The following is a 27,739-nucleotide window of genomic DNA, read 5'->3' as shown; positions in this document are numbered from 1 at the left end:
TATCTCTTCCCTCTTGCGTCTCCCTCCCTCCCACCCTCCCTATCCCACCCCTCCAGGCGGTCACAAAGCACCGAGGGAAAGATAGGGAGGAAATATATTTAGACGTGTAATTCCTTAAAGTACTTGTAATAAGACAAACATTTTCTTTAGATTTAGAGACAAATAGTAGAAAGCTGCCCACAGATTGTTAAAGATTGCACCCTTGTTGTAGGTGGCCCCAGAAGAATTTAAGACCAGCATTGGCCGTGTGAATGCATGTTTGAAAAAGGCTCTCCCAGTCAATGTGAAATGGCTGCTGTGTGGTTGTCTCTGCTGCTGTTGCACACTGGGTTGCAGCCTGTGGCCCGTTATTTGTCTCAACAAAAGAGTGAGTAACCATTTTATTGTGTAATAATAATGAGCTAACGTTTATTGAACACTTGCTGTGTGCCAAGTACTTTACAGAATTTATTAAATTCTCATAACAATGCTGTCCTCATTCTAGATATAAAGAAACTCGGGGTCAGAGAGATTAAGTCATTTGTCCAACCTTTATCAACGCTTTATCACTTAATATGGGTTCAATCATTATTTTAAATAAGTGCAAAGTAAGTGGAGTACTTAAGTAAATATAAATGTGACTGGGCTACTTATTCTTTTTACAAAACCTGAAGCTATGATTTAAAGTATTTCCAAGCCACAGGTATATGGGAGAGTTTCTTCTGATCTGAAGAAAGGCAGAAGTGAGAGTAATCTACAAAGTTGGTAGGGGAAATCCTTGTTAATTTTGAACATGTCAAAATAACATTCTGACATGACATTACCAGTTATGTCATGGATTTAAGACTACTACATTTATCTCGTCTTCTTTAAAATTTTATTTTGATCTTTAGAATGATTTTCCCCCAGTGGGAAGATATTTTTAAACTTTTTAATTGAAGCCAATGAGGAAAATTAATTCATTTTACCTACAGTTATTTTCCCTGTACCACATTGATGATTTCATTTAAACTTCTAAATAATAATTAGCCTACTGAACCATATTCAACATCACAGCACCTTGTGGGGGTATAATTAGTGATGCAGTTGTTTCATAAACCAAAAAGATTCCCAACAAGTACTCATTACATTTTCCCCTCCATCTTTCTCTTGCCCTCTTTAATGTCTACTTCAAAAAAACAAATAATAAAATACTGTCACCCCTATAACTTTTTGAATGGAAAATTAGACATTTTATTAATTCTCTTGGTCACTACCAGTAGATCAGTGCTTTATTTTAAATAGAGCTTAGTTTATTGTTTGTCAAAGCTTGAACAATGTTCTCAAATGGCTTTCTGTAAGTTAAAAAAAATGACAGCATAAATTTCTTTCTTTAATTGTCATATCTTTTAAAAGTTACAAATCAATAACTCCTACCCATCCTCATTATTTTTAAAGCCTCAATGTGAATTAATTATGGGATTTTTTCATCACACAAATATAGCCAATTTCAATTACTTAAGAAGAGTTTTTGGTTTTAATATTATCCAGGATCTTTTTTTCTGATGACCTGTTTACGTATTTGCCTCTTTATTAATACCTCCGCCACAAGGCCTGAAATAGAAACAATTTATTCAGTCATGTATTTTACTATGATCACTACTGATATGAAATTAATACTGATGCTGTGATTTCTTCCCATCTCCCACTACTTTGGTTAGGAATTCATATTGAAATTGAGGCATCAGTGTATTCTTAGATCACTAATCTGTCAGTTTTAAAAAGTTTATTTAGTACAGATATGCAAACAGTTGTCCTGTGGGCTAAATCCAGCCCACTCTGTTTTTTAAACATTTAAATCAGTTGCCAGCATTTAAAAATTAGAATATTTAAAGTAAAATTTGAAACAGCCAGCGTCTCTTGTAAAATCTAAAGCTCTGACAGTATTGAACCCACATGCCTATCTTTCAGCAATTAGCCCTTGCTGAGTGGTGGCTCCTTCCTTTAAATAGGACACGTGGTCTCTGGTTCACCATAGAACTACGCAGCATTTACATTATCTGCCTTGCTCTGTACACTTTATAGTTATGGCCGTTGATTTTGTACATACTATGTTAACACACTAGACAATGAAGCACCAAGCACATGCTGGTAACCTTGTACAAGCACTGTCCTTTCTGGAGCCTCAATTTCCTCACCTATAAAATCCAGATAATATTAGTTACTTTTATGGTGGTTGTGATGATGAAGAGATTTAAGGCCCATCACTGCTTTTTTTTGTCCACATGGAGAAATAAAAAATAAAATACAACAATTTAAAAATGGCTCTAGCCATTTCTAACGGGGTATCTAGCTTCATAGAAGTCACGTCTGTGTTTATCCACAAAATAAAATGGAAATAATATGATTAATCTGCCCTGTGTCACAAGGTTGCTGTATAAATGAATGATTGTAAAATGTTTCCAAGAAAAGAACTTCTTTGTAAACAGTCTGCCTTGTGAACTTTTTTTTTTTTTTTTTTTTTTTTTTGGCCAGTATACGTCATGGACATTTTTTTCCAGCAAATTAGTTGAAAGAAAAGAAATACAGACCAGAATGCCCTGAGCTGCTCTTAGTCTCTCTTGGCTCTGGTAGGATTCTAAGCTTACATGACATATGAAATGAAGGTCTTTGTTTACCCATTCTTACATTTACCACTGTGTTATTATAGTCAATTTTCAGGCCTAATCCTGCCACCATCCTTAAATTTGATATTACTTTTAACATTTACCTTTTTTGCTATAACATTTGCTAAACTGAGAGGGATGTTCAGAGGGAAGGGACTGTTATCTCAGTCTTACAACATGAACATAATGTTGTTTTCCTTATGATTTCTAATTTCATTCCATTGTTATTGGAGAAGATACTTTGTATGGTTTTAATCTTTTTTTATTTATTGAGGCTTGTTTAGTGGCATAACATATGGCCTATCCTGGAGAATACTCCATGTATACTTAAGAATAAATTTGTATTATATTGTTGTGGGGTGGAGGGTTCTGTATATGTCTGTTAGATCTAGTTGGTTGACAGTGTTGTTCAAGTCCTGCCTTTCTTTACTGCTCTGCAAAGTTGTTCTATCCATTATTGAAAGTGGAGTATTGAAGTCCTATTATTGTAGAAATATCTATTTCTCCCTTCAGATTTGTCAGTTTCTGCTTCATGTATTTTGCAGGTCTGTTGCTAGTTGTGTATATATTTATCATTGTCATTTCTTCTTGAAAGATTTATATTTTCATCAATATATATTGTTAGGGAATTAATGTTTGTGTTCCCTCAAAAGTCATATGTTGCAGCCCTCCCCTCTAATATGATGGTATTTGGGGGTGGTTGGTATTTTGGCCTTTGGGAGGTACTTAGGTTTAGATGAAGTCATGAGGGTGGGGTCCTCATGGTGGAATTAGTGCCCTTATAAGAAAAAAATAGAGAGCTTGCTCTCTATCTCTCTACCGTGTGAGCAACAAGGAAGTTGTCTATAAGGAACTTATAGACAACTATAAGTTGTTCTTCTATGAGGAAAAGGGCTTCCACCAGAACCCAACAAACCATGCTGACACACTGATCTAAGACTTCGATACTCCAGAACTGTTGTTGAAGCCACCTAGAATATGGTCTTTTGTCATAGTAGCCTGAGCATATTAAGACATATAGTGTCCATCTTTTTCTCTTGTAACATTTTTTCTTACTTAAAATCTATTTTGTCTGATATCATCTATCCCAGCTCTTTTTCTGGTTACTATTTACATGGAAAATCTTTTTCTGTCCTCTCACTTTCAACCTACTTGTGTCTTTGAATCTAAACTGAGTCTCATGTAGACTCATGGATCATATTTTTTTGTTTGTTTGTTTTTTTGTTTTTGTGTTACCATGTTATGTTAAGATATTTTTTCTTTTTTTATTGGGATGTAGTTGTTTTACAACATTGTGTTAGTTTCTACTGTATAGCAAAGTGAAGTAGATAGAGTTCTCTGTGCTATACAGCAGGTTCTCATTAGTTATCTATTTTATACATATTAGTGTAAATATGTCAATCCCAATCTCCCAATTCATCCCATCCCCCCTTCCCCATCTTGGTGTCCATACGTTTGTTCTCTACATCTGTGTCTGTATTTCTGCCTTGCAAACTGGTTCATCTGTACTATTTTTCTAGATTCCACATATATGTGTTAGCATACGGTATTCATTTTTCTCTTTCTGACTTACTTCACTCTGTATGACACTCTCTAAGTCCATCCACATCTCTACAAATGACCCAATTTCATTCCTTTTTATGGCTGAGTAATATTCCATTGTATACATGTACCACATCTTCTTTACCCATTCCTCTGTTGATGGACATTTAGGTTGCTTCCATGACCTGGCTATTGTAAATAGTGCTGCAGTGAGCATTACAGTGCATGTGTCTTTTTGAATTATGGTTTTCTCTGGGTATATGCCCAGTAGTGGGATTGCTGGGTCATGTGGTAATTCTATGTTTAGTTTTTTAAGGATCTCCCTACTGTTCTCCATAGTGGCTGTATCAATTTACATTCCAGTCAAGAGTGTAAGAGGGTTCCCTTTTCTCCACACCCTCTCCAGCATTTGTTGTTTGTAGATTTTCTGATGATGCCCATTCTGACTGGTGTGAGGTGATATCTCATTGTAGTTTTGATTTGCATGTCTCTAATAATTAGTGATGTTGAGCATCTTTTCATATTCCTCTTGGCCATCTGTATGTCTTCTTTGGAGAAATGTCTATTTAGGTCTTCTGCCCATTTTTTGATTGGGTTGTTTGTTTTTTGATATTGAACTGCATGAGCTGTTTGTATATTTTGGAGATTAATCCTTTGTCCATAGATTGGTTTGCAACTATTTTCTCCCATTCTGAGGGTTGTCTTTTCATCTTGTTCATGGTTTCCTTTGCTGTGCAAAAGCTTTTAAGTTTCATTAGGTCCCATTTGTTTATTTCTGTTTTTATTTCCATTACTGTAGGAGGTGAGTCAGAAAAGGTCTTGCTGTGATTTATGTCAGAGTGTTCTTCCTATGTTTTCCTCTAAAGAGTTTTATAGTGTCCGGGTCTTAACATTTAGGTCTTTAAATGGATCGTGTTTTTAAATCCATTCTGCAAATCTCTCCCTTTTAATTGAGAGTTTAATCTATTTGCCTTTAAAATGATTGATGATAATATATTAGTTTGCCAGGGCTGCCTTAATTAAGTACTACAGACTAGGTGGTTTAGCCAACAGAAATGTATTTTCTCACAGTCCTAGAGGCTGTAAGTCTGAGGTCAAGGTGTTGGGAAAGTTGATGTATTTTTTCTGAGGTTTCTCCCATTGGCTTGTAGATGGCCATTTTTCTCCCTGGGTCTTCACCTGGCCTTCCCTCTATATATGTCTGTGTCCTAATCTCTTCTTACTAGGACACCAGTCATACTGGATTAGGGCATACTCTGATCATCTCATTTTAGCTTAATTACCACTTTAAAAACCATATCTCCAAATAAGGTCACATTCTCAGGTACTGGTGGTTGTGACACTTGAATATATGAATTTTGGGAGAACATAATTCAGTCTGTAACAGATAAGGGAGGACTTTTGCCATTTTGTCTTTTGTCATTTCTGATAATGGAGCTGGAAAACAACTCCATTACTTCCCTATTTTATATTTAATTGATTTTTGTAGTGCACCATGTGCCTTTTCATTTCTTTTGTATATATTTTTAGCTATTTTCTTAGTTGTTACCCTTGGGATTATAATTAATATCTTAAACTTGTAACACACTAGTTTGAATTAATAATACCACTTTAACTTCAGTAATATACAGATTCTGCTCCTGTGCATCTACATGCCTCCCCATATATGTTTTATCACAAATTACATCTTATATATTGTGTGTCCATTAACATAGATTTATAATTATCATTTTATACATTTGTCTTTTAGATTATATAGGAAGAAAATAGAAGTTCCAAAACAAAAAGAGAACAATTTTGGCTTTTATATTTATTTATGCAGTTACTTTTACTAGTGTTCTTTACTTTATCATGTTGCTTGAGTTATTGTCCAGTGTTCTTTCATTTCAGCCTGAAGGACTCTTTTCAGCATTTCTTACAGGCAATTCTAATAGCAGTGAACTCCCTCAGTGCTTACCTGGGAATGTCTTAATTTCTCCTTTTTTTGAAAGGATAGTTTCGCCAAGTATAGAAATCTTGGATGACAGGGTTTTTTTTCTTTTTAGCACTTTAAATATGTCATCCCACTGCTTCTGAACCTTATGGTTGCTGATATGAAATTGGCTGTTAATCCTATTGAGTATCTCTTTGTACATAACAAGTTGCTTCTCTGTTGCGGCTTTCAAGAGTTTTCTTCTTGTTTTTGGCTTTCAAAGGTTTGAATATAGTTTCTCTCAGTATGGGTCTCTTTCAGTTTATCCTACTTGGAGTTCATTGAGCTTCTCAGTGTATCATTTCCTGTGTGTGGACTCAAAATAATACCTGACGTACCTTGGTTTCAGCCTGAAGAACTTCCCATAATATTTCTTATATGGTAGGTCTGCAGGGACTGGATCCTCTCAGTTTTTATCTAAGAGTATCTTCATTTCATCTTTACTTTTTATTTATAATATTTTAATTAATAACCTATTTTTTGAACAATTTTAGGTTTACAGAAAAAAATTGAGAAAAAAAGAGTTCCCATATATCTCCCTCAGTCAACCCCCAGTTTTCCCTATTATTAACATCTTGCTCTATCGAAGTATAATTGTTAAAACTGATGAGCCAATATTGACACATTATTATTAACTGAAGTCCTTAGTTTACATTAGAGTTCACTCTTTATGTTGTACATTCTATGGGTTTTGGCAAATGTATAATGACATGTATCCATCATGTATACCAATCTATCATCATATATACCAATATACTTTGTATCCTGCAACCTTTCTATAATTGCTTATTAATTCAAGGAGTTCTTTTGATTTTTCAGGATTTTCTACATAGACAATCATGTCATCTATGAAGTAAGATAATTTTGTTTCTTCTTTCTCGGTATATACACCTTTTATTTTCTTTTTCTTGTCTTATTGCATTATCTAGGACTTTCAGAATGATGTTGAAAAGTAATGGTGAGAGGGAATATCCTTGCCTTGTTCCTGATCTTAGTGGGAAACTGAGTTTCTCACCATCAAGTATGATGTTAACTGTAGGTTTTTTGTAAGATGTTCTTTATCAACTTGAAGAAGTTCCCCCATCCTAGTTTGCCGAGAGTTTTTATCATGAATGAGTGTTGGATTTTGTCAGATGTTTTTTCTGCATCTATTGATATGATTATGTGATTTTTCTTTTTTAGCCTGTTGATGTGATGGCTTACATATTAATTGATTTTTGAATGATGAACCAGGTTTGCATACCTGAGATAAACCCTACTTATTGTAGTATATACATTGTTGTATTTCTTTGCTAATGTTTTATACAGGTTTTTGCATCTATGTTCACGAAAAATATTGATCTGCAGTTTTCTTTTCATATAATACCTATGTCTGGTTCTGGTATTAGGGTAATACTGGCCTCATAGAATGAATTAGGAAATACTCCCTCTGCTTCTGTTTTCTGGAATAGATTGTAGAGAACTGGTATAATATCTTCCTTAAATGTTTGAACCCATCTGGTCATGGTACTTTCTACTTGGGGAGGTTATTAATTATTGACTCAATTTCTTTAATAGATATAGGCCTATCCAGATTGTCTATTTCTCCTTGTGTGGGTTTTAGTAGACTGTGTCTTTCACATAATCAGTCCTTTTCATCTAGCTTATCAAATTCATGGGCATAGAGTTGTTAATAATATTCCTGTATTATCCTTTTAATGTCCATAGCATCAGTAGTGATAACCCCTATTTCATTTCTGAAACTTTGTAACATTTTTGTCTCCTCTCTTTTTTTCTTAGTTAACCTGACTAGAGGTGTATTAATTTTACTGAACTTTTCAAAGAACCAGTTATTTATTTTGTTGATTTTCTCTATTGAAGTCCCATTATCAGTTTCATTGATTTCTACTCTAATTTTTATTATTTCTTTTCTTCTTACTTTAGATTTAATTTGCTCTTTTTTTTACCTAAAGTGCAAGCATATATGATTGATTTAAGGTATTTCTTCTTTCCTACTCTATGCATTCAATGCTACTGCTTTAACTGTATCCCACAAATTTTGATAAGTTTTGCTTTCATTTACATTTAGTTCAAAATATTTTTAAATTTCTCTTGAGATTTCTTCCTGAGTCATGTGTTATAGAAGTGTGCTGTTTAATCTCCAAGTGTTTTGGGGATTTTCCAGCTATCTTTCTGTTGTTGATTTCTGGTTTAATTCCATTGTGGTCTGAGAGCATACATTGTATGATTTCTGTTCTTTGAAATTTGTTAAGATGTGTTTTATGACCCAGAATGTGGTCTGTCTTGGTATATGTTCCACATCAACTTGAGGATAATCTGTCATTTGCTGTTGTAAGATGAAGTCGTCTGTAGATGTCAGTTATATCCAGTAGATCAATGGTGCTGTTGAGTTCATCTGTGTCTTTACCAACTTTCTGCCTACTTGATCTATTTCTGATAGAGGGCTGTTGAGGTCGCCAACTATATAGTCAACTCCTCTATTTCTCCTTGAAGTTCTGTCAGTTTTTGCCTCACATAGTTTGATGCTCTTTTGTTAGGCATATATACATTAAGAATCGTTATGTCTTGGAAAATTGACCCTTTATCATTATGTAATACCTCTCTTTATGTCTGATAATTTTCCTTACTCTGAAGTCTGCTTTGTCTAAAATTACTAAAGTGGGGCTTCCCTGGTGGTGCAGTGGTTGAGAGTCCACCTGCCGATGCAGGGGACATGGGTTTGTGCCCCGGTCTGGGAAGATCCCACATGCCGCAGAGTGGCTGGGCCCGTGAGCCATGGCTGCTGAGCCTGCACTTCTGGAGCCTGTGCTCTGCAATGGGAGAGGCCACAACAGTGAGAGGCCCGCGTACTGCAAAAAAAAAATAAAAAATAAAAAAATAAAATTACTAAAGTGATTTCCTTTGATTATTGTTACTATGTTACTATGGTATATCTTTCTCCATTCTTTTACTTTTAGTCTTTATATTTAAAGTAGGTTTCTTGTAGACAGCACGTAGTTGTCTTATTTTTTGATCCATTCTGACAATCTGTTTTTTAATTGATGTATTTATACCTTTGATGTTTAAAGTAATTATTGATATAATTTTATTAATATTTACCATGTTTGTTACTGTTTTCTATTCATTACTCTTGTTCTTTATTCCTATTTTTATCTTACAGTCTTTTTCTGTCTTCTCTGGTTCTAATTAAGTATTTTTATATGACACCATTTTTTATCTTCCCTTAGTATATCAATAATCCTACTTTTTAATATTTTTAGTAGTTGCCCACTAAAGAGAGTTTGCAATATATATACATACACAACTAATCCAGGTCCACTTTCAAATAACACAATACCACTTCCCAGGTAGAATAATTACATTATTACAGAATATTTATAATTCCTACCCCCATCCCTTCCTTATAACATTGTTGCCATTCATATTACTTATCCATAAACCGTAATCATGGAATACATTAGTTTTATTAACAAACTGTTACCCATTAGATCAGTTGAGAATAGAAGAAATAAAAGATTTTATTTTGCCTTCATTTATTCCTTCTCTAACACTCTTCCTTTATATAGATCCAGGTTTCTTATCTGTAGCATTTTACTTCTTTCTAAAGAACTTATTTTAACATTTCTTGCAAGGTGGGTCTATGGGTGACAAATTCCCTCAATTTTTCATCTAAGAAAGTCTTTATTTCTCCTTCATCTTTGAAGGACAATTTTGCTGGGTACGGATGGAATTCCGGGTTGGTAGTACTTTTCTTTTAACATTTTAAATATTTCATTCCATTCTTTTCTTGGCTTGCATAGTTTCTAAGGAGATGTCTGATACAACTCTTATCCTTGCTCCTTTATATGTAAGGTATTTTTCCCCTCTGGCTTCTTTCAAGATTTTTCCTTGATCTTCTGCAGTTTGAATATGAGATAACTAAGTGTAGATTTGTGGGTATTTATCCAGTTTTGTATTCTCTGAGCTTTTTCAATCTATGAGTTTGATGCCTTTCATTAATTTGGGGAGATTCTGTTGTCATTATTGCTTTAAATATTTCCTCGGCTCCTTTCTCTCTTTACCTTCTGATATTTCTATTATGGGTCTATTGCCCCTTTTGTAATTGTCCCATAGTTCTTAGATATTCTGTACTTTTTTCTTTTTTTTCTTTTAGTTTTGGAAGTTTCTACTGATATTTCTTCAATCTTCATTGATGGTTTCCTCAGCCATGTCCAGTCATTGATGAGCCCATCAAAGGCATTCTTCATTTCTGTTATGATATTTTGGCTTTCTACCATTTCCTTTTGATATTTTTCTTACAGTTTCCATTTCTCTGCTAACATTATCCATCTATTCTTTCATGTTGTCCACTTTTTTCATAAGAGCAAGTAGTATATTTATCATAGTTTATTTATATTCCCAGTCTGATCATTTCTACATCTGCCATTTCTGAGTCTGGTTCTGATTCTTGCTCTGCCTTTTCAAACTTTTTTTGTCTTTTAGTATGACTTCTAATTTTTGTTTGAAAACTACACATGATGCACTAGTGAAAGGAACTGAGGTAAATAGGCCTTTAAAGTGAGGCTTTATTTTCATTTGGCTGTGTTTACTGTTTGCTGTAGCTGTTGGAAATTGAAGGCTAAACGTTCCTTGGAGTCCTTGATTTTGTCTGGCCTATTTTCCTTGGATTTCCCTATAGACTTCTTAGATATCATCTGAGATGCACAGTTCTTTCAGTTGTATTCCTCATATTATAATACAGAAGCCTTATTGATGTAGTGGCAAGGTGCTGGGGGACTAGAAGTGTTCTATAGTATTGTGATTAGGCTTAAGGTTTTTATTTAGCCTGTGTTCCTGGGCTGTGCTCTACACAAGTGCTTCTCAATTTTGTTTTGTTTTGTTTTCCCCTTTACATGGGACAGGAAAGCTAGAGGGTTCTAGAATTGTGTATTTCCCTTCTCCAAGATTGGTTGGGCTCTGGTAATACCCCAGTAGGTTAGGCTCTGGTACAATAGTTTCTCTTGAGAGCAGGCTTTGTTAAGAAGAACAGAATGTTCTGGGCATATTTAAACATGACTCTTCTTCCCTTTCTCCTGCCAGAAGATGAGGGGATTTTTCTGAAATCACTGTGAGAACCTGATAGGGCTTCTGGTAATAAAAGTCATAAAAGTGTGGGAGTCTCTGCCAAGACTGGGCCCCTTTGGAATTTTGAACTCTCAAACTTGTCCCACTGAGCTTCCAACAGTTCATCAGTTTAAGTTCCGGTATTGCTATCCTAGTCCTAGTTCCCACAAAGTTTTCCTCTCCTGCATTTCTACTCTGGTAAATTGTACACAAGGTTTCCAGTTTCTCTAGATCCTCACCAACATTCATTATTTTCCATTTTATTGATAATAACCACCCTAATGAGTATGAAGTGATATCTCATTGTGGTTTTGATTTGTATTTCTCTAATGACTAGTGGTGTTGAGCATTTTTACATTTGCTTATTGGCCCTTTGTATATTAGGTTAGGGTATTTGTATATTACTTTGCCCATTTTGTAACTAGCTTGTTTGTTTATTTATTGTTGAGTTGTGGGTGTTTTATATATATTCTCGTTATTAATTCCTTATCAGATATGTGGTTTGCAAATATTTTCTGCCATCCTCTAGATTTTCTTCACACTCTATTGACAGTGTCATTTGATGCATAAAAGATGTTAATTTTGATGAAGTTCAGTTAAACTATTCTCCCCTTTTTGCCTGGACTTTCATTGTCATATGTAAGAAATAACTGCAAAATCCAGTGTCATGAAGACTGTCTCCTATGTTTTCTTCTAAGACTTTTATGGTCGTCACTCCTATGTTTAGTTCTTTGATCCATTTTGAGTTAATTTTTGCATATGGCATAAATTTAGGATCCAACTTAATTCTTTTGCATATGGATATCCAGTTTTCCTTGCAATATTTATTGAAAAGTCCTTTTTCCCCATTGAATGGTTGGTACTCTGGTCAAAAATCTGTCGTGGAGGACTTCCCTGGTGGTGCAGTGGTTGGGAGTCTGCCTGCCAATGCAGGCGACCTGGGTTCGAGCCCTGGTCTGGGAGGATCCCACATGCCACGGAGCAACTAAGCCTGTGTGCCACAACTACTGAGCCTGTGCTCTAGAGCCCCTGAGCCACAACTACTGAGACCACGTGCTGCAACTACTGAAGCCTGTGTGCCTAGGGCCTGTGCTCTGCAACAAGAGAAGCCACAGCAATGAGAAGCCCACACACCGCAACAAAGAGTAGCCCCTGCTCTCCACAACTAGAGAAAGCCTGCGTGCAGCAACGAAGACCCAACCCAGCCAAAAATAAATAAAGTAAATTTTTTTTAAAAAAGAATATTTTATTTAAAAAAATCTGTTGTGGATATTCGAGGGTTTATTTCTGGGCTCTCTGTTCTATTCCATTGGTCTATATGTCTTTATGCAAGTACCATATTCTTTTTGGTTATTGTTGCTTTTTAGTAAGTTTTGAAATCAGGAAATGTGAGTCCTTCATATTTGTTTCTCATTTTCAAGATTTTTTTGGCTAATAGGAGTCTCTTGGGATTCCATATGAATTTTAAGATGGATTTTTCTATTTCTATAGAAAAAGTCACTGGGATTCTGATAAGGATTGCATTGAATCTGTGATCATTTTGGATGATATTGTCATCTTAACAATATTAAGTCTTCCAGTCCATGAACACAGGATTCTTTGCATTTATTTAGGTCTTTAATTTCTTGTAGCATCATTTTGTAACTTTATGTGTGCAAGTCTTTTGCCTCCTTGCTTAAATTTATTAAGTATTTTATTCTTTTTGAAACTATTGGAAATGTAATTGTTTTCTTAATTTCTCTTTTGAATTGTTTGCTGTTCTTGTATAGAAGTGCAACTGAATTTTGCATGTTGATTTCATATCCTGAAATGTTCCTGAATTTGTTCATCAACTCTAACAGGATTTTTTGTGGATTCTTTAAGGTTTTCTGCACATAAGATAATGTCACCTGCAAAGAGAGATAATTCTTCCTTTTTATTTGGATGCCTTTTATTTCTTTGCTTGCTTAATTGCTCTGTCTAGAATTTCCAGTAATATGTTGAATAGAAGTGGCAAGCATGGGCATGTCTTAGAGGAAAAAGCTTACAGTCTTTCACCATTTAGTATGATGTTAGTTGTGGATATTTTTTTAACCTAAAACCAGGGAGAGTGGGGTCTGCTAATATTCCCCATCTGTCAAATCAACCGAGAATATATCTGCCCTAGGAAGCTGGAAAGGTAAGAACTGCCACTCAGTTGTCAAACCAACTATAACAGCGCTCCCACGATATGGATGTGTGCCAAAAAGGGGGGCTGCACTCTTCACCAACTGTGCTGCCTATTTTGCAGAAGTTGTAGGTAGGGAAATGGGTGCTGCCCTGCTGCCACCACCCACTTGATATAGGCATTCTATAACACAGAGCTGTGGAAAATGGGATCTGCCTATTTTCACCATCTGCCAAAACTACCCAGAAGAGCCGTTCCACTCTAAGTATCTGGGAGATTTGGGAACTGTCTGACACTGAGCTCCCAAGCTTGCTTAAACAGTTCTTCCACAAGGCAGAGCTGTGGATATGAGTATAGTGCCTAGCTCTAATACCAAGTCTTCCCACTGTTCTTACTTATTTTCAATAGATTTTGTTGAATGAATACTTCTCAGTCTGTTGTAAACCCTTTGATCAATCTCTGGAACATTTGAATGATTGTACTTACTAATACTGACAAATTTAATAGTTGTCTCTCCAGGGAAGAGACTTTCATAAGGTCCTCACATTGGCATTCTGGATGGGTTCTTACTATCTTGATGGTATCTTTGACACACAAAACTTTTAATTTGATTAAGTCAAACTTATCTCTTAAAATTTTCTTGCTTGTGCCTCTTACATCATATCTAAGAGGGCTTTGCCTAACTCAAGATTACAGAGGTGTACTCCTGTGCTTTCTTCTAGTTGTTTTAAAGTTTAATTTCTTATGATTCAGTCTTTGATCCATTTTGAGTTAGTTTTTGTGTATGGTGTGAGATAGGAGTCCAAATTTATCATTTTTCTTTTGGATATCCAATTTTCCCATCACCATATGTTGTAAATGCTATTACATGAGGCTTATAATTCATGAATACATATGGGATATTTTCCATTTATTTACCTCTTCTTTAATTTATTTTAGCAATGACCAGGGATCAAGCCTGGACCCCCGGCAGTGGAAGCACAGAGTCCTAACCACTGGACCACCAAGAATTCCCTTTAGCAGTGTTTTTTAGTTTTCAGTCTACACATCTTATACTTCTCTTGTTAAAGTTATTCTTAAATATTTTATTCTTAAATCTGTGTGAATAGGAATAAATTAGGAGAATGGGATTAACATATAAAAAGAAAAAATCTATTGTGAATGGAATTGATCTTTTACTTTCATTTTCAGATTGTTCCTTGCTTGTACATAGAAATAAAATTTATTTGTATATGTTGAACCTTGTATTACTTTTCTATCTAGCGTAACAAATTTCCACAAACTTAATGGCTTAAAACAACACCCTTTTATTTCACAGTCAGAAGTCTCGGTACAGTGTGGCTGGCTCAATTGTGTTCTCTTATTAGGATCTCACAAGGCCAAAATCAAGGTGCTGGCAGGGCTGCATTCCTTTCTGGAGATTCTGGGAAATAATTTACTCCCAAGCTCATTCAGGTTTTGGCAGAAATCATTTCTTCCTTAGACTTTCTATGTGACCTTTCCATCTTAAAGCCAACAATGGTGGTTTGAGTACTTCTTGTGTTTCAAACCCCTCTGACTATTCTTCCATCAGCCAGAAAAAAATTCTCTGCTTTTAAGGGCTTATGAGATTACACTGGGTCTGCCAAAATAATCTAAAATAATCTCCCTATTTTAAAGCCAAATGACTAGTAACTTTAATTATATCAGCAATGTCCCTTTTGCAATGTAATGTAACATTCACAGGTGTAATTCCAGGAGGTGAAGATCATGGAGGCCAGAATTCTACCTACCACAATCTTGTTTCTTGCAAATTTGCTGAACTTATTTATTAGTTCTAGTAGTGCTTTAGTGGATTCCTTAGAATTTTCTCTATATAAGATCATGTTGTCTGCAAATGGAGATGGTTTCACTTTTCCTTTTCCAATTTGGATGCCTTTTATTTATTATTTTGTCTAATTGCCCTGGCTATAACATCTAGGACAATGTTGAATAAAAGTAGTGGGAGGAGATATCCTTATCTTGTTCCTAATATTAGGAAGAAAATATTTAGTCTCTCTCCATTTAGTGTGATGTTAGCTGAAGGTTTTTCATAGATGCCCTTTATTAGGTTGTGGAAGTTCCCTTTTATTCCTAGGGTTTTTTTAGGATTTTTATCATGAATGAGTACTGTATTTTGTCCATTGCCTTTTCTAAATTTATGAAGATGATCATGTGGGTTTTGTTCTTTATTCTATTAATATAATGTATTACATCATTTTGTTTTTGTGTTCCTAGGATAAATTCCACTTGGTCATGATATAATGATTGCTAGTGTTTTGTTGAGAATTTTGCATTTATATTCATAGTATTATTTCTTCTTTAACTGTTTGGTAGAATTCATCATTGAAGCCATCGGGCCTGGGGTTTTCTTTGTGGAAAGATTTATAACTACTCGTTCAATTTCCTTATTTGTTACCCATCTGATTTTGTTTAGAGAGATTGTATCAAGTACAGTGGCCCAGTAGTATACTTTAACTGGCATTGTTGCTGATCTGGCCCACTGGAGATGACCTGAATACAATTGTCATTGTTAACTTACGTGGTTGAACAGTTAGAATAGTTTCTTCTGTTGGTGCTTTGGAAATCATGTCAGATATAGTCTGTTTGTAAATCATTTAATTTTAACGAGTAGTTTTAAAATTTAACAATGCCTACTAGCCTTTTTTATCAGAAACCTTATAAACCCTTTCTTAAAAATAAAAAATGCCTAACAATCCTTAATTTTAATGTTTTTGAAGGTTTTGCAAACTTTTCTTACTCCTTGCAAAATATATGCACTCTAGATGGAGAAACTTGTCCTCTGTCCTCCTGTTTACTACAGTGCTGCTTCTGTTGTTTATAGTTTTTCCTCTAAATACAAGTTTTCCTACTGGCTGTTTTTATATTTCTTTTCAGTGGAAATTCTGATATATGTTGGCTTGTTTTATTCAACCTGTAGACATTGACTGACTGCTATTTGCCAGGTGTTGTGCTTAGAGCTCTGATAGGAAAATTTTCTATGAGTAATCAGATTAGCTTGGCATATTACATGTATATTAAAAAAGTAACCCTGTGAAAAGGTATATGAAAATCTAGATTTACGTTCATAAATGGACTACTAGGAGTACTGGTAATGTTTTTTTTGTTTTGTTTTTTGGGGTTTTTTTGTGGTACGCGGGCCTCTCACCGTCGCGGCCTCTCCCGTTGCAGAGCCCAGGCTCCAGATGCACAGGCTCAGCGGCCATGGCTCACAGGCCTAGCCGCTCTGTAGCATGTGGGATCCTCCCAGACCGGGGTACAAACCCGTGTCCCCTGATCGGCAGGTGGACTCTCAACCACTGCGCCACCAGGGAAGCCCCTGGTAATGTTTTTATAATAGTCCAGTGAATGGACTCACAACACAGAGTAATTTGTACATATTTCATTTTGAAAAGAAAAACAAGAGGAGAGAATAATGGGATCTTACAAGTAAGCAGAAGAATATAGATACACATAGTTTACAAAGCTCTTCAATTCATCTTGTAACAAAGTCTTGATTCTTTCTCTTAGACCAGAAGATCAATTCAGAAGTTGTTAGAGTGGGAAAATAACAGATTATATCACAAGGTAAGAAAGTTTAAGCAAGTAAGTGTCCCATTCATACTTCCATTAATAAATTGAAAAAATGGGAATTTTTCAGGCCACAAAAGCATGGATTAGAGAACTAATACTCAATTTTTAATATATACCCTTTACAAAGTATTTTTAAATGCAATGTTTTGTATCTTATTCCTGGATTATTGTTCGGCGATTTATTCAAATGTGTAGGTAATAATTAGTGTAAATTGCTATCAAAATTCTTAACAAACTTTACTTTCTTAGCTTGCTTTGCACTGGAAGTTGACTAAAAGGAAATGTGAAACTAGCAATATGATGGAGTATGTAAGTATGCAGTTACCTTTAATTATATTTTTTGGATTCCATCCTGAATGTTACGTTGTACTATATTTATCATTTGTCAAATCTTCTTTCTACCTTTTTTCTCCTCAGCTTGGACTTTTGTCATTTGGAACATAGAGGTTTCCTTTCACCTTTTTTAGATTTGTAGCCAACATAAAATATCTTGAAAGCTGACAATTATTTAGATCTTAGAAAAATCTTAGCTAGTATGCTCAGATGAAAACACTGCATAACCTTAATCTTCTTTTTAACATACATGCAAACCATCGCATATGGTGATGGGCACAGCTGCTGCTGAACAAAATATTTCTAAATGTAATCTTGTCAAAACTTACATAAAATAGGAATTGACTTCTGAATTCTGGATTCCTTTCCCTGGCTTTTTTTCTTAGCTGATATTTAACTTTCAGTGAAGAAACTATAGATCCTAATTTTTTTTTTTTTGCTAAAAGCTATGCAGTCTTAGTCATAAAGCATAAATCCACGTATAACCAAAGTGACAAATTCAGCATCATTAACATTCAAAAGAATATGAAATTTATCCAAGCTTTAAATACATGTAGTATTTACATGTACAAGCTTTTATATACATATAGTATATATTTAATAATAAACATTCCATTTCTATTTCATAAATAAGGATTATTATGTATCTTTCTCTACTTTGAATAGTTTTGGGGAAAATGTGCAAATGACCACAAATCTAAAATTCTCTATAGGTAAAATCTTATATAAACTATTGTAAGTTTATATAAATTTATAAACATCTTAAGTTTTTATTATTATATTTCCAAACCTGTTTTAAATTAAAATGTTTTAATCCACTTGAACACTTTATTATTTTTTACAAAAAACTTCTAAAAGATAGTAATACTCAACCGATATTAGCTGCTTTAATTGAAAAAATAGAGGGACGTAATATATATAAAGGTATTTCTTCTAATCCACGTAACAAAATTTTAATCCCTTCGACTTTGCTAAAAAAGAAAGGGGGGGATTGAGGGAAGATGGGAAAGACATTAAAATGTAATAGGGTTTGCTTTTCTGCACCTAAACAGTTACTGTAAATCAGGTGATAAAAGCTGTTAGCTACAGTAAGTAATTATGTTTTCCAGTTTAATTGCCAGTCTAATGATAATTTGTGGTAAGTTCCTTTTGTAACTGTTTTCTATATTTCACTTACTTTATAGTACAGGATCAAAATATAGGCCTGTGAAAAATGATTATATACTCTCTGGGTTATATATAATTTATAGTAAATGAAAATTATTTTGTCAATATATTCTTGTTTATTTTTATTTTACAGGTAATACTAATAGAATTCTTACCAAAATATCCCATATTCCGACCTGACTGAGGGATTTTATTCAGTCACTTCTGTATTACCTGTCATTTCCTACCCTTAGTGCCTTGTAGATGATTTTGGAATGAAGATGGTCTCCTTTGCTGTGTTCAACTTATTCTTTATAATGGTAGAATATTCTCCTCACACTTTCATTTGTGTTGGTTTAAGAAGAAATTTTGCACATCTTTTTTGTTAAATGAGGCTTGTGTTTTGCACTGTCAATTTTTAAATAAATACACACACACATACATATATGTATATATATATATATTGCCACTAAAAATAAACATCAGTGCTGGTGTTTAAAAAACAAAAACATGTTCTGAGCATGCTGCCTTATAATTTTCATACTCACTGTTTCTAAATATGCATCATTTTTCTAGGCTACTTAATGCTCTGTAATCCCTTACTGGACATACATAAATAAGCTTTTGGTAGCTTCTAGAAATGGTTTTACTCTTACCTGCTTTTAAAGGACATGTAATTAATAGCACTGGTTTTGTCCTGCACTTTGCTAAATTATCACTTATGTTAGTGGATAAAATATTTAAACTCCTTAAGACTTGTAAATATTGTCTCTTTGCGTAATGTAAAATGTGATATGCCATGGTTTACAGAATGTAATGTAACTCTTAATGTATTGCCAACGATTCTGCGTAGATTTTAATATGAATGAAGTTTGCAAGCATCCTTTTGAATGTAGAGACTGTTAACATGCTGTTTTATGGCAAAGCCATAATAAGTATGTTAAAAATTTCAGGTGTGGGCAGGGTTGCCCTTTGTAATGAGTGGATTAAAATTGAAATCATTGTCTGAGATCTGCATTGCACCTGAAACCAAGAACCTTATTTTTTCCATTTAATTCAGTAAATCCCATTTTGTCCTCTACTCCCACCCCCAAAAGAATTCATTTGACATCTGACACATTTCATAGCCTCAGTCTCCTCATTTATTTCCCTTTATGTATCCTTTCCTTCATTTGGAAATACACACAATTATGACCTTTAAGGAATGTTTCAAGATTTCAGACGTCTTAGGAGGTGTCTAGACCCGCCCCCCATGAAAGCCACTGCTAACCCCTTTCTGGAGTTATGATAATCTACTTTGAGAAAGAGAGAGAGCTAATTGAAAAGCTGTACCTAAAGTGGCTGATTCATAATTGATTAAATACTCTTAATCCTCTTTTTGAGGATCCTTTGTAAACATTTGGATATTATTAATGAGGAAAGATAAGTATTTAGACAGAAGTATTTTAGTTTATAAATTAGCCACACGTTGCCTTTTCATTGGTATGTGCATATTTCTCTATTTCTCTTCACATTATTATGAGAGCACCACCCTCCAATTCTTCTAGATTTGAATTTTTAACATAATGAAAGCTTTACATTGCATTAATTCAACTTCAAATTTGTGCCTGTATATAGGCATTATTTGTAATTCTTAGTGCTAAAAATAAAGTATCTGGGACTGAATATTTTATTTATCATCTTAGTCTTAATTGCTTTTAGTTAACTTTTTAAGGCAAACATTCATCCCAGTAAAGAGAACAATCATTTCTTCATACAAGGTCAAGCCTTTTAAAGCCACTTTTAAAATTTGTGCCTAATTTGAAATCCACAGTCCTAGACCAGTAAAAGAAGAGGGGGGGAAAAAAGATACTATTTGATATGTGACTGTAATTTTTTGTGCAAACACTTTTCCACCTCCCTCTGTAGGACCCCATTATTACCTCCATACCCAGAATCTCTAACTTTTAATATATTGTGTGTGCCTGCAAAAATCATTTGTCTGTCTGCTGCAAAACTGAAGGTGTATTTTTATAGACAAAGTGGAAACCTCTGAAAATGCATACCAAATGTCTTGTTTTCTAGATAAGGTCAGGGAAAAATTGTATCTATGGTTTATGTTCCAGCTAGTATCATCAGGTTTATGCTTCAAACTGTGACAGTTTAATACCAAAATTGATTTCTAGCATAGTACAGAATTTCTAATTATCACTGATAGAATAATTACTTTTAAGTGTCAACCCTTATAATCTCATTTTTTCCTGTAAACTTAGAATTTGGCCATATGATGGTCATAGTAACTTTTTCTGCCATGTATAAATCACACTTGTTTTGCTCAAAGAATAGCGGGAAGTAGTGAATTGTTTCCATAAAACAAATAATGAGACAGAAATAGAGTGCATCTGGAGGTGACAGAGTATATAATTCAAGTTACAGTAGTATTTATCATAAAAAGCATTTACCAGCATGTGTAAACTTAATTTTAGAACCTCCTGTAGGGTACTTCCCTGGTGGTCCAGTGGTTAAGAGTTCGCCTTTCAATATAGAGGGTGTGGGTTCGATCCCTGGTTGCAGAGCTAAGATCCCACATGCCTCGCAGCCAAAAAACTAAAACATAAAACAGAAGCAATATTGTAACAAATTCAATAAAGATTTTAAAAAATAGTCCACATCAAAAAAAAATCTTTAAAAAAAATAAAACCTACTCTAATAGCTCTTAAATTTATTATCTTACTGTTCATTATGCTGGTCAACTCATTTTCTTGAACTACTCAGAAAATACGCAATTTTCTTTTTTTCTTTCTTCTATGACTGCTTTTTCAAACTCTTTTCCTTTGGAGGGGACTGATTAGCAGTTGAGTATTTTGGAGTCCTTTAAGGGATTTGTTTTCGTTTCAGTGGTATTGGCAGCAGTGAATGCTAAAATGACAGAGTACACTGTGGACATTAACTTCTCCCCCATTGACCTTTTTTTCTTACATCCTCAGGATACAACATGTCAAGTTAATAAAGTATTTTTGTGACGTTGTTTTTAGATTGAAGAAGCTAATTTTGAATTTCTTTGTTGCATAATATTTCTTTATGAAACCTGCGTAGATGTTTCCAGAGAAAATAACATGTACCTTACAAAGCTTTGAGGTTACAAGTTAAAACTGTTCCTTCTCTGACTTTCCATTATGCATCTCCACCTCCATAAATTGTGTATAAAATGAAATAAGCTTTAACATTTTTCAGCTACTTTTTGTTCCCTTCTACCTGCTATGTTAATTTAGGAAAGAGACCATTGTAGTTAAATGTTAGAAGTAGATGGAGAAGTGCCTTGTCTTCTTTGAATAAAGATATCATTTTATGCTGAAGGAAGCAGAATGAATGAATTGGTAAATCATTATATTTAAAGCCATCCTTTTCAGCTAAGTGTTAAGAATATTTTGGTAGTACATTATATTTCTTCTATTTATTATTTAAAGCTTGTTTCCTTGGTTTCCCCCAATCATGAGATATATTAGTGAGAAAATATTACAGAACAGGACTGTCAGTCACTTACATAACTAGTATAATTCTAATGCTAGTAAACATGCAATTTAACATGGTTCAGGAAAAACAATGTCTTTGAAGCTCTAGCAAAACCTACTTAAGTATTTAACACACTTGCAATTCATATTATTATGACCTGTAAACACTAATGTCTGATCAGCTAATCAAACTGTGTTACTGTTTAGCACTCTACCATCTTAATGAAATTTTTTCTTGTTTTTTCATAATTTGAGTGAAATTCCATGACATTTGTAAGCCTTCAAACAAATAGGGATTTTTTTTAATGTAAGAGAGCTTTAAAAAACTCATTAGAATTTTATTTTGTTTACATATAAATTGCCACTTAAAAAATCAAACCCCACTACTTAAACATAAAGCCTCTAACTAGTATTTTATTAGAATTGACTGTATTGACCTGAGGGGATATAGAAATTGTATACACCCATTTAATTGGAGCAATTTCACATAGTGGAAATACTTTCTGCTAATTTGATAAGATGCTCAAATTCATTGAAATTAGGTCCTCTTATGCCTATAAAATTCTGCTTTAATCCATTTTGCAACAATTGTCAAATTGTTTGGGTTACTTTAAATGGTGAACTATTGAAAAATTTTCCACAAAAAAATGAATAGATTTTATTAATAATACCTGTTGATGTAATATGTGGACTGAATATAAGGAGATACATATATATGTATGTATATGTATACATCTCCATATCTTGCCCCCAGTTTCTCTTTCCTGATTCTGAGCCAGCCTTTTCATGTTTATGATGGCAGCCTGAGAATATGTTCCATTTTCTGTGGACTTTGTCAGATTCATACTATATGAGGAAATGATCTAATGGGCTCCAGGCAAGTCACTTACATTACATGTCAGTCTCTTCATCTGTAAAATCATGGGATTGAACCTAGAGCTGGACAGAAAATTAGAGGTCACCTGACATTCTGTGATTCTAGGAATCCTTAGGGAATGTTTACAGGATCTCAGAATGATTTTTCACAAATCTACTACCCTTGGTGGAAACTCTCAGTGCCCTGCACACAGTAAATGTTTGATTTGCCAACTGGCTCCTAGCTGATGTGTGTTCATATCACACAGACTCAACCTGATGCCTGCTAGACCTCAGCCCCTCCATAGTGATATGAATGATTGCAGTTTCCCTAGGAACTGAGGAATGAGATCTATGGGCTTTACCTACATGGAATCTGACTATATGCAGTTGGTACCTGGGCAAGAATTATGGCTGTGACAACAATGGAGATATGATAGGACCCACTTTGACATTAATGTGAAAAAGAGTTTCATATCCTATCCAATATCTGCTTCAGTGTCTTATTTAGTTCCATCTCCTCAAAAACATCTGTTGGAACAAATTGGTAATATTAGATGGAAAGGAAAGTGGTATAGAAGTCAAACCCAAGTCACTTCTGGTTTAATTGGTAGCTCTGCTGCTTAATTCCTCTGTACCTCATGTCCTCATTGTGGAAGTGGGGACAATAATCTGGACCTACCTCACAGGGGAATTGAGGATTTTTTCATATATTAATGTGCTTTTGAAATTGACTGAAGGATATATTGTACATCATAATTTGGTAATTTCTAAATAGAGTCCTTTAAGTCTATGTTGTTATGTTTTCTTTCTCAGTCACACCTTACAGAATGAGTATTGCAGTTAATCTATTCTTTTTGTAATTTTTGTTATTAATCCCTTATATGTTAACATGGGTAACTGTGTTATATTAATACTTGATTTAGGGAGGAAAAGCATGTGGATATAAACCAATGGTTCTCAACTTGGGGCAGATGAAAATAGCAGTGGGGTCGTTCTTGAACCTTTTTCAGTATTTCAAAAAGTTATACTAGAAACCATACATTTACCCAAAATATTCCTACTGCACAAGCCAACTAAGACATTGAGTTACACACATTTGCTTATATTTCTTTGATTCTAACACTGGTTATCATACACTGATCAGAAACTATGAATGGTGGTTATGCTTTTGATTAATTTTTTAAATGAGAAAGCCTATTGTTACATGCAATTTAATAAATAAAATACTTGAAAATATGGGGAAGGAATAATAAAGGAATCCTTATGGTAAAAATGTTGGGAGCCACTTTTATAAAGGAACCAAGATTATTTGACCTCTACAGGTTGCTTACCTAGTCCCTAAATAATGAAATGCTAGAGTGTGTGTGTGTGTTTTGGCTAGTTTGGGCTATATAACTTCAGGTTAGAATTTGTCTTCATTTTTTTTCTGTTTCAGGATGATATAACTGAGCTAATTTATCTGGGTGTGTATGTGTAAATCATACATACACACACATATAGGATCGCAGATGTGGAAAGTGTTATAATGTCATGTTCTAGCATTGGAGTAAATATCAATATCTGAGTCTCAAAGTAGTTCTGTTTATAAAGTCAACATGATGAGTCAAGGCAATAATTTCTCAAATGTTCCTTTTATTCCTGCTTATTTTGTTTGCTTTGGTCTTTGCTTAAGTTTTTAATTTTTATAGTAAGCAAATAGTGTAAAATTGATTTAATACCTGGACTTTGAAACAAGTTACAAATGTTTGAAATTATATAACCTACAAGCTAGTTTGCCATCCTTGAACTAGCCACGTACAAATATGAGTCTCAGCTACAAAAACAGGAAATCCTGGTAGCTAGAAGGTGGGCATTGATAGAAATATTTGTTTGAAAAGCCTAGGATTTCTACTTTTTGGCAGAGGATTCCTGTTGGGACAGTTTTACCAGAAAAGGATAAAAATGAATATGTCCATTTAAGCCGAGAACTTTCATGCATCTTGTATTGTTATATAGCCTGTGGAATGAATCATTTTTTTCCCTTGAGTTCGGGAGTGACTCCCCTGGAAGAACTCAACCTATATACAGCTGTGCCAAAATGAAGGATACCTGCCTCTCTGAAACTTTCACTGCTGCTTCTGTCGTTGTTCACTTGTCAGATATTAAATTTTATTATCTCAGGATACAAAATTACAATAAAGTGCAAATCTGTATTAATGAATTGTGTGTTCTTTGGTGCATCTTCCTTTCTTCCTTCCATTTCCTGCTTTCATCATTATAAAGTAATTAAGGATTCCTTTTAAAATGTTTGTTTTGCATATTGCCCCTTCCCACATTTGCTAGTGTTATGTCTAACCCTGTAAGTAATTCATGCTATCTGTTGGCTTTGGGGGCCTTTGTTGTCCCCGGCGTTTGGCATTTGGCTAAGTAGGAATTTGTTTCTAAACAACTTTGCGTTCACCCTGCATGCCTACTTGTGAACTATAAAAATAAAAGTACAGGGCTTCCCTGGTGGCACAGTGGTTGAGAGTCCGCCTGCCGATGCAGGGCACACGGGTTCGTGACCTGGTCCGGGAAGATCCCACATGCCACGGAGCGGCTAGGCCCGTGGGCCATGGCCGCTGAGCCTGCGCGTCCGTAGCCTGTGCTCCGCAACGGGAGAGGCCACAACACTGACAGGCCCGCGTACTGCCAAAAAAAAAAATAATAAAAGTACAAGTGGAGTTCCACCTTACCAAGCATAATGTTTTAGTGCAAGAAATGTTGAAATGTGAAGCTACTTGGGGCAAAAGTTTTGACTCTTGTTAGCAGACTATATAAGACACTCAAGTGTTAACATTCTACTTGAGTTATTATTACTCAAGGTGATTAACATGCAATAATATTAGATTTTTTAAAAACTTATCCCAAACTTTTGCAAATTTAGCAAAACAGCAAATGTAACATAATAAGAAAAACTGTATGAAGTTTCCCAGTATCTTTGGTAATTGTACTGAATATTTCAAAAAGACTATAAATTTTAAAATGTTAAAGCAGAGATGACACACTTAAACCTACAGAGGGGTTTCATGTTTTGTTTTAAAATTCTTTTTGGGGGCTTCCCTGGTGGCGCAGTGGTTGAGAGTCCGCCTGCTGATGCAGGGGACACGGGTTCGTGCCCCGGTCCGGGAAGATCCCACATGCCGCGGAACGGCTGGGCCCGTGAGCCATGGCCACTGAGCCTGCGCGTCCGGAGCCCGTGCTCCGCAACAGGAGAGGCCACAACAGTGAGAGGCCCATGTACCGCAAAAAAAAAAAAAAAAAAAAAAAAAAATTCTTTTTTGAAACTTTACTATGTGGATGGATAAAAATCTATACTTTTCGTTGATAACTTCTTGGATGTGGAGTAGGATATGCTATGTAGGAAATACTTTTACATTGCATTTAATAGTATTGAGGGCAGAAGCCACATGCCTTTAAATCTGTCATTAAATAACATTTACCACTTTATGGGATGCTTCACTTACCTAAATGTAGGAAATTCTCTGGGAGATAGAGAATTCTTCAGTTGTAATTACCATAAATCTGAGTTGTAATCACTGTTCTATCACCTGAGTGACCTCTAGCAAAAATCAGGACACTCAGTGAGCCTGATTTTATCCATCATCTCCAAGGTAAGAGGTTGGGTTAGATCAAGGTTGCAAACTAAGCTATAACCAGTCCTCAGACACACGTGTCTTTTTGACCTGCAGAATTTTTTTTCACACATTTTGAATTAGTTGCCAGCATTTAAGAGACTTCACATAGAAATCAAGATTTCTGGGCTTCCCTGGTGGCGCAGTGGTTGAGAGTCTGCCTGCCGATGCAGGGGACAGGGGTTCGTGCCCCGGTCCAGGAAGATCCCACATGCCGCAGAGCGGCTAGGCCCGTGAGCCATGGCCGCTGAGCCTGCGCGTCTGGAGCCTGTGCTCCGCAACGGGAGAGGCCACAACAGTAAGCGGCCTGTGTACCACAAAAAAAAAAAAAGAAAGAAAGAAAGAAATCCAGATTTCTGGCTTCCCTTGAGAAATTCCACATGTGAACAATCAGCAAGAGCTGAATAGCAACCTGCCCCTTTTTGATGGAGCATTCATTTTCTTACTTTTTTTGTAGCGGGGGGTGCCGGGGGAAATGATTGATAAACTTGACCACGTAGAGTTGAAGCAAAATTGATCTTTACACATGCCACCAACAAAGACAATGCCAACAAATGGGTGTGGAGAACATTTGTGCAAATACATGTGTAATAAGAATATTGACATCAGCATTACTCATTATAATAACAGAACATTTGGAAAATATAGCCATTAAGAGGTACCAGGTAAGTAAATTTCTGTACATTCACACAATGCAATGCTATCAATTTGTGTTTTGGTTTATTTTTTTCTTTTTTTTAAATTAAAGTATAGTTGATTTACAATGTGGTATTAGTTTCTGGTGTAAGGAAAGTGAGTCCGTTTTATATAAATATATATATATATTCTTTTTATTTTATTATATATATATTCTTTTTCTGATTCTTTTCCGTTATAGGTTATTACAAGATATTGAATATAGTTCCCTGTGCTATACAGTAGGACCTTGGTGTTTTTCTATTTTATATATATTGTGTGTGTATCTGTTAATCCCAAGCTCCTAATTTATCCCTTTCCCGCTTTCCCCTTCGGTAACCATAAGTTTGTTTTCTATGTCTGTGAGTCTTTCTGTTTTATAAATAAGTTCATTTATATCGTTTTTTTTTAGATTCCACATATAAGTGATATATTTGACTTCACTTAGTGTGATAATCTCTAGGTCCATCCATGTTGCTGCAAATGGCATTATTTCATTCTTTTTATGGCTAATATTCCTATATATATATATATATATATATATATATATATATACCACATCTTTATCCATTCATCTGTTGATG

The 27,739-nt window shown here is 34.8% G+C and overlaps 1 protein-coding gene across 1 annotated transcript in view; it reads left to right on the top strand.

The window, feature by feature from the left end:
* Positions 1-25,011, top strand: part of CHIC1 (cysteine rich hydrophobic domain 1) — a 41,755-nt gene extending 16,744 nt beyond the window's left edge. Inside the window, exons 3-6 of the mRNA XM_030847190.2 lie at positions 212-367; positions 16,937-16,993; positions 17,249-17,308; positions 18,633-25,011. Coding sequence (XP_030703050.1) covers positions 212-367; positions 16,937-16,993; positions 17,249-17,308; positions 18,633-18,683 — 324 coding nt within the window. The 3' untranslated portion in view covers positions 18,684-25,011. The remainder of the gene's footprint in view (positions 1-211; positions 368-16,936; positions 16,994-17,248; positions 17,309-18,632) is intronic.
* The last annotated feature ends 2,728 nt before the right edge of the window (positions 25,012-27,739 follow it).

Source organism: Globicephala melas, chromosome X (genome assembly GCF_963455315.2).
Source record: "Globicephala melas chromosome X, mGloMel1.2, whole genome shotgun sequence".
NCBI lineage: Eukaryota > Metazoa > Chordata > Mammalia > Artiodactyla > Delphinidae > Globicephala > Globicephala melas.
The sequence above is the reverse complement of the archived record's forward strand: the minus strand, read 5'-3'. Positions and strand labels throughout refer to the sequence as shown.